Source organism: Blennius ocellaris (assembly GCF_963422515.1).
Source record: "Blennius ocellaris genome assembly, contig: SCAFFOLD_58, whole genome shotgun sequence".
In the NCBI taxonomy this organism is placed as follows: Eukaryota; Metazoa; Chordata; class Actinopteri; order Blenniiformes; family Blenniidae; genus Blennius; species Blennius ocellaris.
This window is the reverse complement of record NW_027661901.1, coordinates 10001-25000: the sequence shown is the minus strand read 5'-3', so window position 1 is coordinate 25000 and position 15000 is coordinate 10001. Positions and strand designations below refer to the sequence as shown.

The 15000-nt window shown below is 58.4% G+C and overlaps 1 protein-coding gene across 1 annotated transcript in view; it reads left to right on the top strand.

The window, feature by feature from the left end:
- Positions 1–15000, top strand: part of camta2 (calmodulin binding transcription activator 2) — a 22560-nt gene that overhangs the window by 6970 nt on the left and 590 nt on the right. The window contains 23 exon segments of the mRNA XM_080522140.1: positions 1–65; positions 531–598; positions 600–712; positions 792–804; positions 806–958; positions 960–991; positions 993–1184; positions 1186–1279; positions 1281–1423; positions 1425–1608; positions 1686–2225; positions 4097–4223; positions 4296–4430; positions 5630–5978; positions 7646–7724; positions 7816–8029; positions 8098–8426; positions 8521–8696; positions 8775–8979; positions 10268–10339; positions 10641–10834; positions 13536–13610; positions 14761–15000. The exon segment at positions 1–65 is cut by the window's left edge and continues 55 nt beyond it; the exon segment at positions 14761–15000 is cut by the window's right edge and continues 590 nt beyond it. Coding sequence (XP_080378266.1) covers positions 1–65; positions 531–598; positions 600–712; positions 792–804; positions 806–958; positions 960–991; positions 993–1184; positions 1186–1279; positions 1281–1423; positions 1425–1608; positions 1686–2225; positions 4097–4223; positions 4296–4430; positions 5630–5978; positions 7646–7724; positions 7816–8029; positions 8098–8426; positions 8521–8696; positions 8775–8979; positions 10268–10339; positions 10641–10834; positions 13536–13610; positions 14761–15000 — 3792 coding nt within the window.

Sequence of the window (15000 nt, the reverse complement as noted above, 5' to 3'; positions counted from 1 at the left end):
GGTTCTGGAGCGACAGAGAACCAAACCTCAGCCGCGGACACACGCCTGTCTGTGTAGTGGCCAGGGTAAGCCCCGCCCCCTGGCCGTGATGTCACCGCCCTCACCCGTGTGTCCTCGCATGTGTGTGTCCTCACACATGTGTCCTCACATGTGTGTGTCCTCACCCGTGTGTGTCCTCACATGTGTGTGTCCTCACCCGTGTGTGTCCTCACCCGTGTGTGTCCTCACCTGTGTGTCCTCACCCGTGTGTGTCCTCACCTGTGTGTCCTCACCTGTGTGTGTCCTCACCCATGTGTGTCCTCACCTGTGTGTCCTCACCTGTGTGTGTCCTCACCCGTGTGTCCTCACCTGTGTGTGTCCTCACCCGTGTGTCCTCTCCCGTGTGTGTCCTCACCCGTGTGTCCTCTCCCGTGTGTGTCCTCTCCCGTGTGTGTCCTCACCTGTGTGTGTCCTCTCCCGTGTGTGTCCTCACATGTGTGTGTCCTCTCCCGTGTGTGTCCTCACCTGTGTGTCCTCACCCGTGTCCTCAGTGTCTTCAGGAGTGAACATTCCTCACCGCTGCAACAGCACCAAGCACCGCATCATCTCCCCGAAGCTGCCCCCCCCCCTCCTGCAGGCCCCGCCCCCCGCCCCTTGAGGGGGGCGGGGCCGACGCCAAGCTGCCCCACCTGCAGGCCCAGAGCCCCGCCTCCTCTCCCCGGCCCCCGTCCAGGTGAGTACAGTGACGGCGAGGCCACCCCCCCCCCCCCCCCACCACCACCACCTCACCTGTCCCCTCTCTGCCCCCCCAGCTCGGCCGCCACCCCCCCCCCAGGCGCACACCGCCACCATCGCCATGAACAACCAGAACAACGGTTTCTACGGCGACCTCGCCACGGTGGCTCTGCCGCAGAACGCGGTCATCGTCATGGCGACGGCGGCCCCCATCGCCGGGGGAGGAGCTGGAGTAGAGGAGGCGGGGCCTAAGCAGAGCCTGTCCCTCCCCCACTCCGGTCCACTGCTCCTCCCCCCTCCCCCCTCCCCCCCCCACCTGTCCAGGCCACGCTCTCTCTCACCCTGCTGCCCTCGCCCGTCATCGGAGGCGTGCTCCTCCCCCCCCCCCCCTCCTCCTCCTCCTCGCTCCGCTCTCCTCCCCCACCCCCCTCCGCTGCCTCCCCTCCATCCTCACCCTCTCCTCCCCCCGCCTCACCCCTCCCTGTCGCTGGCCTTTGACCCCGACTCCTTCCTCAACTCCCCCAAACAAGGCCAGACGTACGGCGGCCCCCCCCTCCCTTCCTCCTCCCCCCCTCATCTGCACATCCTCCCCCTTTTCTCCCCCCCCTCTTGCTCTCTCACTGTCGCCCACCTCCACCCCTCCCTCGTCTGTGTCCCCCCCCTCCTCTCTCTCCTCTCTTTCCTCGTCCTCGGAGGTGGACAGGAGAGACTCCGCCCCCCCCCCCTCCCTCGCTCTCCCTGTCTCCCACCGCCTCGGCGGCCCCGCCCCTCCCCCCCCTCTGCCTGGAGCTGGGAGGGAGGGGGGTGGAGGAGGCGGGGCAGAGGAGCAACGATGATGATGATGATGATGATGAAGAAGGCAGAGCCCCGCCCACTAAGCTGGCACTGCTGCAGGTGAGTTGGCGAAGTGGGAGGAGCTTCAGGAGGAGGAGCTTCCCTTTCCGCTCACCTCTGCTCCGCCCTCCTTCCAGACAGGCCACGCCTCCTCGTCTCCACGGCAACAGCCCGGGCCCACCTCCCTGCTGCTGGTGTGTCAGGACGTCGCCAGCCCGCCCACTCAGCCGGCCAATCAGGCGCAGCCACGGGAGACACCTCCCGTCCAGGTGAAGGAGGAGGGGAGGAGGCGGGGCTACGGCCTGGACGTGCCCACGGCGGAGGAGGAGGTGCAGGAGGAGGAGGTGCAGGAGGCGGAGCACTCCGGGCGAAGGCGGGAGGAGCTCGCCATCGTGTTCGACAGCCAGTTCCCCGACCTCATCTCTGACCTCATGACGGAGGACGCCACCCCCTCCGGGAACGCCGCCTGTGACCAGCAGCCCCCCGCCGGCCTGGCCACGCCCACCTGCCCCCCCGCCGGGGCGGCCACGCCAAACCCCTCAGGCATCCGCTACATGGTGCCCCCCCAGCCCTCCCCCTCCTCCTCCTTCCTCCCCTTCCCCCACCCGCTGCCTTCGTCCTCCTCCACTCGCCTCGCCGCCATCACTGACTTCTCTCCAGAGTGGTCGTATCCCGAGGTAACTAGACACCCACCACTAACCACCACTAACCACCACTAACCGTCACTAACCACCACTAACCGTCACCAACCACCACTAACCGTCACTAACCATCACCAACCATCACTAACCATCACCAACCACCGCTAACCACCACTAACCACCACTAACCACCACTAACCATCACCAACCACCGCTAACCATCACTAACCACCACTAACCATCACCAACCATCACTAACCACCACTAACCATCACCAACCATCACTAACCACCACTAACCATCACCAACCACCGCTAACCACCACTAACCATCACTAACCACCACTAACCATCACCAACCATCACTAACCACCACTAACCATCACCAACCATCACTAACCACCACTAACCGTCACTAACCATCACCAACCACCACTAACCACCACTAACCGTCACTAACCATCACCAACCATCACTAACCATCACTAACCATCACCAACCACCGCTAACCACCACTAACCGTCACTAACCATCACTAACCACCACTAACCGTCACTAACCATCACCAACCACCACTAACCGTCACTAACCATCACCAACCATCACTAACCATCACCAACCATCACTAACCATCACCAACCATCACCAACCATCACCAACCATCACTAACCATCACCAACCACCACTAACCACCACCAACCATCACCAACCACCACTAACCATCACTAACCTTCACCAACCTTCACTAACCATCACTAACCACCACCAACCATCACCAACCACCACCAACCACCACTAACCATCACTAACCATCACCAACCACCACCAACCACCACCAACCATCACTAACCATCACCAACCACCACCAACCACCACTAACCATCACTAACCATCACCAACCATCACCAACCACCACCAACCACCACCAACCATCACTAACCTTCACCAACCTTCACTAACCATCACTAACCACCACCAACCATCACCAACCACCACCAACCACCACTAACCATCACTAACCATCACCAACCACCACCAACCACCACTAACCATCACTAACCTTCACCAACCTTCACTAACCATCACTAACCATCACCAACCATCACCAACCATCACTAACCTCTACGGTCTAGGGGGGGTAAGGTTGTCAGTAACAGTGTGTCCCTACAGGGTTAAGGTCCTCAGTAAGGTGTGTCCCTACAGGGGTAAGGTCCTCAGTAAGGTGTGTCCCTACAGGGTTAAGGTCCTCAGTAAGGCTGTGTCCCTACAGGGGTAAGGTCCTCAGTAAGGCTGTGTCCCTACAGGGGTAAGGTCCTCAGTAAGGTGTGTCCCTACAGGGTTAAGGTCCTCAGTAAGGCTGTGTCCCTACAGGGGTAAGGTCCTCAGTAAGGTGTGTCCCTACAGGGGTAAGGTCCTCAGTAAGGCTGTGTCCCTACAGGGGTAAGGTCCTCAGTAAGGTGTGTCCCTACAGGGGTAAGGTCCTCAGTAAGGTGTGTCCCTACAGGGGTAAGGTCCTCAGTAAGGCTGTGTCCCTACAGGGGTAAGGTCCTCAGTAAGGTGTGTCCCTACAGGGGTAAGGTCCTCAGTAAGGTGTGTCCCTACAGGGGGGGTAAGGTTGTCAGTAAGATGTGTCCTTACAGGGTTAAGGTCCTCAGTAAGGCTGTGTCCCTACAGGGGTAAGGTCCTCAGTAAGGTGTGTCCCTACAGGGGTAAGGTCCTCAGTAAGGTGTGTCCCTACAGGGGTAAGGTCCTCAGTAAGGTGTGTCCCTACAGGGGGGGTAAGGTTGTCAGTAAGATGTGTCCTTACAGGGTTAAGGTCCTCAGTAAGGTGTGTCCCTACAGGGGTAAGGTCCTCAGTAAGGTGTGTCCCTACAGAGGTAAGGTCCTCAGTAAGGTGTGTCCCTACAGGGGGGGGTGAAGGTGCTGATCACTGGGCCCTGGACCGGCCCTACAGGACGGTACTCCTGCGTGTTCGACCAGAACCCGGTCTCCGCCTTGCTCATCCAGCCGGGGGTCCTGCGCTGCTACTGCCCAGGTGACCCGGAGGCCCCGCCCACCGCCCGTCGCCGCGACAACCCCGTCACTCACCTGTCTGTCCTCCCCGCAGCCCACGAGGCCGGCCTGGTGTGTCTGCGGGTCCTGGAGACCGGGGGGTCCGTGTCCTCGTCCGTCCTCTTTGAGTACCGGGCCCGGAACGCCAGCTCCCTACCCAGCTCGCAGCTGGACTGGCTCTCATTGGACGGTCAGTTCCTGCCCCGCCCCCTCTGCTCGGCCCCGCCCCCTCTGCCTCTCTCTGTCTGTATGTACACGTCCCTGCAGGACAGCCCGTCTCACTGTGGACGTGTCCCTGCAGGACAGTCCGTCTCAGTGTGGACGTGTCCCTGCAGGACAGTCCATCTCGCTGTGGACCTGTCCCTGCAGGACAGCCTGTCTCGCTGTGGACCTGTCCCTGCAGGACAGTCCATCTCGCTGTGGACGTGTCCCTGCAGGACAGCCCGTCTCGCTGTGGACCTGTCCCTGCAGGACAGTCCATCTCGCTGTGGACCTGTCCCTGCAGGACAGTCCGTCTCAGTGTGGACGTGTCCCTGCAGGACAGTCCATCTCGCTGTGGACGTGTCCCTGCAGGACAGTCCGTCTCGCTGTGGACCTGTCCCTGCAGGACAGTCCGTCTCAGTGTGGACGTGTCCCTGCAGGACAGTCCATCTCGCTGTGGACGTGTCCCTGCAGGACAGTCCGTCTCAGTGTGGAAGTGTCCCTGCAGGACAGTCCGTCTCAGTGTGGACGTGTCCCTGCAGGACAGTCCGTCTCGCTGTGGACCTGTCCCTGCAGGACAGTCCGTCTCTGTGTGGACGTGTCCCTGCAGGACAGTCCATCTCGCTGTGGACGTGTCCCTGCAGGACAGCCCGTCTCGCTGTGGACGTGTCCCTGCAGGACAGTCCGTCTCAGTGTGGACGTGTCCCTGCAGGACAGTCCGTCTCGCTGTGGACGTGTCCCTGCAGGACAGCTCGTCTCAGTGTGGACGTGTCCCTGCAGGACAGCCCGTCTCGCTGTGGACCTGTCCCTGCAGGACAGTCCGTCTCAGTGTGGACGTGTCCCTGCAGGACAGCCCGTCTCAGTGTGGACGTGTCCCTGCAGGGCAGTCCGTCTCAGTGTGGACGTGTCCCTGCAGGACAGCCCGTCTCAGTGTGGACGTGTCCCTGCAGGACAGTCCGTCTCGCTGTGGACGTGTCCCTGCAGGACAGTCCGTCTCAGTGTGGACGTGTCCCTGCAGGACAGCCCGTCTCAGTGTGGACGTGTCCCTGCAGGACAGTCCGTCTCGCTGTGGACGTGTCCCTGCAGGACAGCCCGTCTCAGTGTGGACGTGTCCCTGCAGGACAGCCCGTCTCAGTGTGGACGTGTCCCTGCAGGACAGCCCGTCTCAGTGTGGACGTGTCCCTGCAGATAACCAGTTCCGGATGTCCATCCTGGAGCGTCTGGAGCAGATGGAGCGGCGGATGGCGGACATGTCCTCCAGAGACAACCAGCCTCTTCATCATCATCATCATCACCAACCACAGCCGAGAGGCCGGCAGCTGGCCACGCCCCCTCCCCCCCCTCCTCCAATCACAGACGGCCAGCAGTGGTTTGAGAGGAGGATAGTGGGAGTGTGTGAGCGGATGATGAAGGGAGGACGTTGGTGTGGAGGAGGAGAGAGACTCCATCACTCCGTCCGTCACCGAGGGATGACGCTGCTGCACCTGGCGGCGGCGCAGGGGTACACACACCTGATACACACCCTGATCCACTGGAGGTACACACCTGTACACACCTGTACACACCTGATACACACACCTGATACACACCCTGATCCACTGGAGGTACACACCTGTACACACCTGTACACACCTGTACACACCTGATACACACACCTGATCCACTGGAGGTACACACCTGTACACACCTGATACACACCCTGATCCACTGGAGGTACACACCTGTACACACCTGTACACACCTGTACACACCCTGATCCACTGGAGGTACACACCTGTACACACCTGTACACACCTGATACACACCCTGATCCACTGGAGGTACACACCTGTACACACCTGTACACACCTGTACACACACCTGATACACACCCTGATCCACTGGAGGTACACACCTGTACACACCTGTACACACCTGTACACACCTGATACACACACCTGATACACACACCTGATACACACCCTGATCCACTGGAGGTACACACCTGTACACACCTGATACACACACCTGATACACACCCTGATCCACTGGAGGTACACACCTGTACACACACCTGATACACACCCTGATCCACTGGAGGTACACACCTGTACACACACCTGATACACACACCTGATACACACCCTGATCCACTGGAGGTACACACCTGTACACACACCTGATACACACCCTGATCCACTGGAGGTACACACCTGTACACACCTGTACACACCTGTACACACCTGATACACTGGAGGTACACACCTGTACACACCAGATACACACCCTGATCCACTGGAGGTACACACCTGTACACACCTGTACACACACCTGATACACACCCTGATCCACTGGAGGTACACACCTGTACACACCTGTACACACCTGATACACACCCCTGATCCACTGGAGGTACACACCTGTACACACCTGATACACACCTGATACACACCCTGATCCACTGGAGGTACACACCTGTACACACACCTGATACACACCCTGATCCACTGGAGGTACACACCTGTACACACCTGATACACACCTGATACACACCCTGATCCACTGGAGGTACACACCTGTACACACCAGATACACACCTGATACACACCCTGATCCACTGGAGGTACACACCTGTACACACCTGTACACACACCTGATACACACCCTGATCCACTGGAGGTACACACCTGTACACACCTGTACACACCTGATACACACCCTGATCCACTGGAGGTACACACCTGTACACACACCTGATACACACCCTGATCCACTGGAGGTACACACCTGTACACACCTGATACACACCTGATACACACCCTGATCCACTGGAGGTACACACCTGTACACACCTGATACACACCCTGATCCAGTGGAGGTACACAACCTGTACACACACCTGATACACACCCTGATCCAGTGGAGGTACACACCTGTACACACCTGTACACACCCTGATCCACTGGAGGTACACACCTGTACACACCTGTACACACCCTGATCCACTGGAGGTACACACCTGTACACACCTGTACACACCCTGATCCACTGGAGGTACACACCTGTACACACCTGTACACACCTGTACACACCTGTACACACCCTGATCCACTGGAGGTACACACCTGTACACACACCTGATACACACCTGATCCACTGCAGGTACACACCTGTACACACACCTGGTACACACCTGTACACACCTTGTTTGTTTGTGTGTTCCAGGATTGTAAACAGTGACAGTCTGGATTTGGAACAGGAAGTTGATCCTTTGAACGTCGACCACTTTTCCTGCACACCACTGGTACACACACACACACACACACACACACACACACACACACACACACACACACACACACACACACACACACACACACTGTGCTGTGTTCCAGATGTGGGCCTGTGCCCTGGGCCACCAGCGAGCCGCCCAGATGTTGTCCCAGTGGCAGAGGGAGGCTCTGAGGATCCCGGACTCTCTGGGCCGCCTGCCGCTGGCCGTGGCTCGGTCCAGAGGACACACTGTGCTGGCCTCAGTGCTGGCCGGGGGGGGGGCTGCTCCACCCCCTCCTCCACCCCCTCCTCCACCCTCCACCAGCCCTGACACAGGTACTGCTGCTGCTGCTCCTCCTCCTCCTGCTGCTCTCTGATTGGCTGTGATCTCTTCACCCCTGCAGGTCTGAGCTCGTCCGGCAGCCCCCCCTCCCCCCTCGACCCCCCCTCCCCCCTCGACCCCTCCTCCCCTTCCCCTAGCTCCGCCTACTCTAGTGGCCCCGCCCCCATGGACACTTCCCCCTCCTTGTCGTTGCCCTCCCCCCTTTCTCCAGTGGCGGTGTCGTGGGCGGAGCCAGATGGGGCGTTCCCGGACGGTGCTGCGGGGCCCCCCCCCGGGGGGTCCAGAGACTCCCCCCTCTACCTCATGGACTACGAGAACGCCCCCCCGGGACAGCTGCCGGGCTACGAGAACGCTGAGAACGAGGAGTACCTGGAGGAAGAGGTGCTGCAGGTACCGGGGGGGGGGGGGGGTGGTCCAGGTGGCCACGCCCCCGGTACCACGCCTCGCTGACCGTGTCTCTGTTGCTATGGTTACCCTCCCTCAGGTGGACATGGAGACGCTGGCGGAGCAGATCATTGAGGCCACGCCCGAGCGAATCAAACAACAGGACTTCCCCCGGGGGGCGGAGTCACCGCTGAGAGAGAGGCGGGACAACCCCGCCCTACAGGACACCTGGTTGGCCACCTACCTGGAGACGGTCGACGCCCACTCCCTGCCCAGGTGGGCAGTACTTCCTGTCTCAGTAGAGTCCCCCCCCCCCCGTGACGCCAGATGCTTCATTCTCACATGCCCTTCCAGGAGGATGTGCCCCCCCTCCCCCCTCAGTGCCCTGGCCCTCCAGAGGCTCCGCCCCCCCTCCTCGGCGGCGTGGGCAGAGTTCCTGAACGCCTCAGCCAATGGGAAGATGGAGAGAGACTTCGCCCTGCTGACGCTGACGGACGGCGAGCAGCGAGAACTTTATGAGGCGGCGAGGATCATCCAGAACGCCTTCAGGAGATACAAGGTCAGACTGTGACCCGTCACATGACCCGTCACATGACCTCGTCTCGTCACATGACCTCGTCACATGACCTCGTCTCGTCACATGACCCGTCACATGACCTCGTCACATGACCCGTCACATGACCTCGTCACATGACCCGTCACATGACCTCGTCACATGACCCGTCACATGACCTCGTCTCGTCACATGACCTCGTCACATGACCTCGTCTCGTCACATGACCTCGTCTCGTCACATGACCTCGTCACATGACCTCGTCTCGTCACATGACCCGTCACATGACCTCGTCACATGACCCGTCACATGACCTCGTCACATGACCCGTCACATGACCTCGTCACATGACCCGTCACATGACCTCGTCTCGTCACATGACCTCGTCACATGACCCCGTCACATGACCCGTCACATGACCCGTCACATGACCTCGTCTCGTCACATGACCTCGTCACATGACCTCGTCTCGTCACATGACCCCGTCACATGACCTCGTCTCGTCACATGACCCCGTCACATGACCTCGTCTCGTCACATGACCCCGTCACATGACCTCGTCTCGTCACATGACCTCGTCACATGACCTCGTCACATGACCTCGTCACATGACCTCGTCACATGACCTCATCTCGTCACGTGACCGTCACATGACCTCGTCACATGACCCGTCACATGACCCGTCACATGACCTCGTCACATGACCCGTCACATGACCTCGTCTCGTCACATGACCCGTCACATGACCTCGTCACATGACCTGTCACATGACCTCGTCTCGTCACATGACCTCGTCTCGTCACATGACCCGTCACATGACCCCGTCACATGACCTCGTCTCGTCACATGACCTCGTCTCGTCACATGACCTCATCTCGTCATATGACCTCGTCACATGACCTCATCTCGTCACGTGACCGTCACATGACCTCGTCACATGACCCGTCACATGACCTCGTCTCGTCACATGACCCGTCACATGACCTCGTCACATGACCCGTCACATGACCTCGTCACATGACCCGTCACATGACCCGTCACATGACCTCGTCACATGACCTCGTCACATGACCCGTCACATGACCTCGTCTCGTCACATGACCCGTCACATGACCTCGTCACATGACCCGTCACATGACCTCGTCACATGACCCGTCACATGACCCGTCACATGACCTCGTCTCGTCACATGACCCGTCACATGACCCGTCACATGACCTCGTCTCGTCACATGACCTCGTCTCGTCACATGACCCGTCACATGACCTCAGTAGAAGTGTGTGTGTGTTTGCAGGGTCGCAGACTGAAGGAGCAGCAGGACATGGCAGCAGCTGTCATACAGAGATGCTACAGGAAGTACAAACAGGTGTGTGTGTGTGTGTGTGTGTGTGTGTGTGTGTGTGTGTGTGTGTGTGTGTGTGTGTGTGTGTGTGTGTGTGTGTGGTGTGTGTGTGTGTGTGTGTGTGTGTGTGTCAGCTTCACTAACAGTGCACTAACCTGCTGTGTCGTCTTTCTCTTTCTGGTAGCTAACATGGATAGCTCTCAAGGTACTGTGTGTGTGTGTGTGTGTGTGTGTGTGTGTGTGTGTGTGTGTGTGTGTGTGTGTGTGTGCGCGTGTGCGTGTGATGTCAGCAGGTATCATCATTAACATTGCCCCCCCCCCCCAGTACGCCCTCTACAAGAAGATGACCCAGGCGGCCATCTTGATCCAGTCCAAGTTCCGGTCGTACTACGAGCAGAAGCGCTTCCAGCAGAGCCGCCGCGCCGCCGTACTCATCCAGCAGTACTACCGCAGCTACAAGGAGTACGAGAGGCTGAAGGCGGGGCCCCGGGGGGCCGCAGGCCACGCCCCCAGGATCAGGTACCTGCTCACCTGGACACACACCTGGACACACACCTGGACACACACCTGGACACACACCTGGACACTCACCTGGACACACACACATCTGGACGGACACACACCTGGACCTACACACCTGGACACACACACATCTGGACGGACACACACCTGGACGGACACACACCTGGACGGACACACACCTGGACACACACACAGCCCACCTACACACCTGGATGGACACACACCTGGATGGACACACACATGGACACACACACCTGGACGGACACACACACACCTGGACGGACACACACCTGGACACACATACACCTGGACACACACACCTGGACACACACACACCTGGACACACACACCTGGACACACACACACATGGACACACACACACCTGGACACACACACACCTGGACACACACACCTGGACACACACACCTGGACACACACACACACATGGACACACACACACATGGACACACACACACCTGGACGGACAGACACCTGGACACACACACACCTGGACACACACACCTGGACACACACACACCTGGACACACACACACCTGGACACACACATGGACACACACACACCTGGACACACACACCTGGACACACACACACCTGGACACACACATGGACACACACACACCTGGACACACACACATGGACACACACACACCTGGACACACACACCTGGACACACACACACCTGGACGGACACACACCTGGACGGACACACACCTGGACACACACACCTGGACACACACACCTGGACACACACACACCTGGACACACACACCTGGACACACACACACCTGGACGGACACACACCTGGATGGACACACACCTGGACACACACACCTGGACACACACACCTGGACACACACACACCTGGACACACACCTGGACCTACACACCTGGAAACACACATCTGGACGGACACACACCTGGACACACACACACCTGGACGGACACACACCTGGACACACACACACCTGGACACACACACAGCCCACCTACACACCTGGACACACACACACCTGGACGGACACACACCTGGACACACACACCTGGACGGACACACACCTGGACACACACACCTGGACGGACACACACATGGACACACACACCTGGACGGACACACACACACCTGGACACACACACCTGGACGGACACACACCTGGACACACACACACCTGGACACACACACCTGGACACACACACACCTGGACACACACACCTGGACACACACACACATGGACACACACACACCTGGACACACACCTGGACACACACCTGGACACACATACACACCTGGACGGACACACACCTGGACGGACACACACCTGGACACACACACACCTGGACACACACACACCTGGACACACACACATGGACACACACACACCTGGACACACACCTGGACACACACACACCTGGACACACACACACCTGGACACACACACACCTGGACACACACATGGACACACACACACCTGGACACACACACCTGGACACACACACCTGGACGGACACACACCTGGACACACACACCTGGACACACACACCTGGACACACACATGGACACACACACACCTGGACACACACACCTGGACACACACACCTGGACGGACACACACCTGGACACACACACCTGGACACACACACACCTGGACACACACCTGGACCTACACACCTGGAAACACACATCTGGACGGACACACACCTGGACACACACACACCTGGACGGACACACACCTGGACACACACACACCTGGACACACACACAGCCCACCTACACACCTGGACACACACACACCTGGACGGACACACACCTGGACACACACACCTGGACGGACACACACCAGGACACACACACCTGGACGGACACACACATGGACACACACACCTGGACGGACACACACACACCTGGACACACACACCTGGACGGACACACACCTGGACACACACACACCTGGACACACACACCTGGACACACACACACCTGGACACACACACCTGGACACACACACACATGGACACACACACACCTGGACACACACCTGGACACACACACACCTGGACACACATACACACCTGGACGGACACACACCTGGACACACACACACCTGGACACACACACACCTGGACACACACACATGGACACACACACACCTGGACACACACATGGACACACACACACCTGGACACACACACACCTGGACACACACACACCTGGACACACACACCTGGACACACACATGGACACACACACACCTGGACACACACACCTGGACACACACACCTGGACGGACACACACCTGGACACACACACCTGGACACACACACCTGGACACACACACATGGACACACACACACCTGGACACACACACCTGGACACACACACCTGGACGGACACACACCTGGACACACACACCTGGACACACACACCTGGACACACACACCTGGACACACACACCTGGACACACACACATGGACACACACACACCTGGACACACACACACCTGGACACACACACCTGGACACACACACCTGGACACACACACCTGGACACACACACCTGGACACACACACATGGACACACACACACCTGGACACACACACACCTGGACACACACACCTGGACGGACACACACCTGGACACACACACCTGGACACACACACACTGAGTGTGTTTTTCTTCCAGGGGCTCATTCTTAACAAAGAAACAAGACCAGGCAGCGAGAAAGATCATGAGGTTCCTGCGGCGCTGCAGACACAGGTAACACACCTGACACACACCTGACACACAGGTAACACACCTGACACACACCTGACACACAGGTAACACACCTGACACACACCTGACACACAGGTAACACACCTGACACACACCTGACACACAGGTAACACACCTGACACACACCTGACACACAGGTAACACACCTGACACACACCTGACACACAGGTAACACACCTGACACACACCTGACACACTGGTAACACACCTGACACACACCTGACACACAGGTAACACACCTGACACACAGGTAACACACCTGACACACACCTGACACACAGGTAACACACCTGACACACACCTGACACACAGGTAACACACCTGACACACAGGTAACACACCTGACACACACCTGACACACACCTGACACACAGGTAACACCTGACACACACCTGACACACAGGTAACACACCTGACACACAGGTAACACACCTGACACACACCTGACACACACCTGACACACAGGTAACACCTGACACACACCTGACACACAGGTAACACACCTGACACACACCTGACACACAGGTAACACACCTGACACACACCTGACACACAGGTAACACACCTGACACACACCTGACACACAGGTAACACACCTGACACACACCTGACACACAGGTAACACACCTGACACACACCTGACACACTGGTAACACACCTGACACACACCTGACACACAGGTAACACACCTGACACACAGGTAACACACCTGACACACACCTGACACACAGGTAACACACCTGACACACACCTGACACACAGGTAACACACCTGACACACAGGTAACACACCTGACACACACCTGACACACACCTGACACACAGGTAACACCTGACACACACCTGACACACAGGTAACACACCTGACACACAGGTAACACACCTGACACACACCTGACACACACCTGACACACAGGTAACACCTGACACACACCTGACACACAGGTAACACACCTGACACACACCTGACACACACCTGACACACAGGTAACACCTGACACACACCTGACACACAGGTAACACACCTGACACACAGGTAACACACCTGACACACACCTGACACACAGGTAACACACCTGACACACACCTGACACACACACATGAACAGTGTGTAACAGAGTTTTGTGTTTCAGGATCAAGGAGTTTGAAGCAGACGAGGGAGTTGGAGAGGAGAGGACTCACCACCTGAACCTGTCCCCCCCACTGTCCCCCACTGCCCCCTCACTGTCCCCACCCACTGTCCCCCACTGTCCCCCCCCACTGTCCCCCACTGTCCCCACCCACTGCCCCCCCACTGTCCCCCACTGTCCACCCACTGTCCCCCACTGCCCCCTCACTGCCCCTCCACTGTCCCCCCCACATCCCCCCCCCAC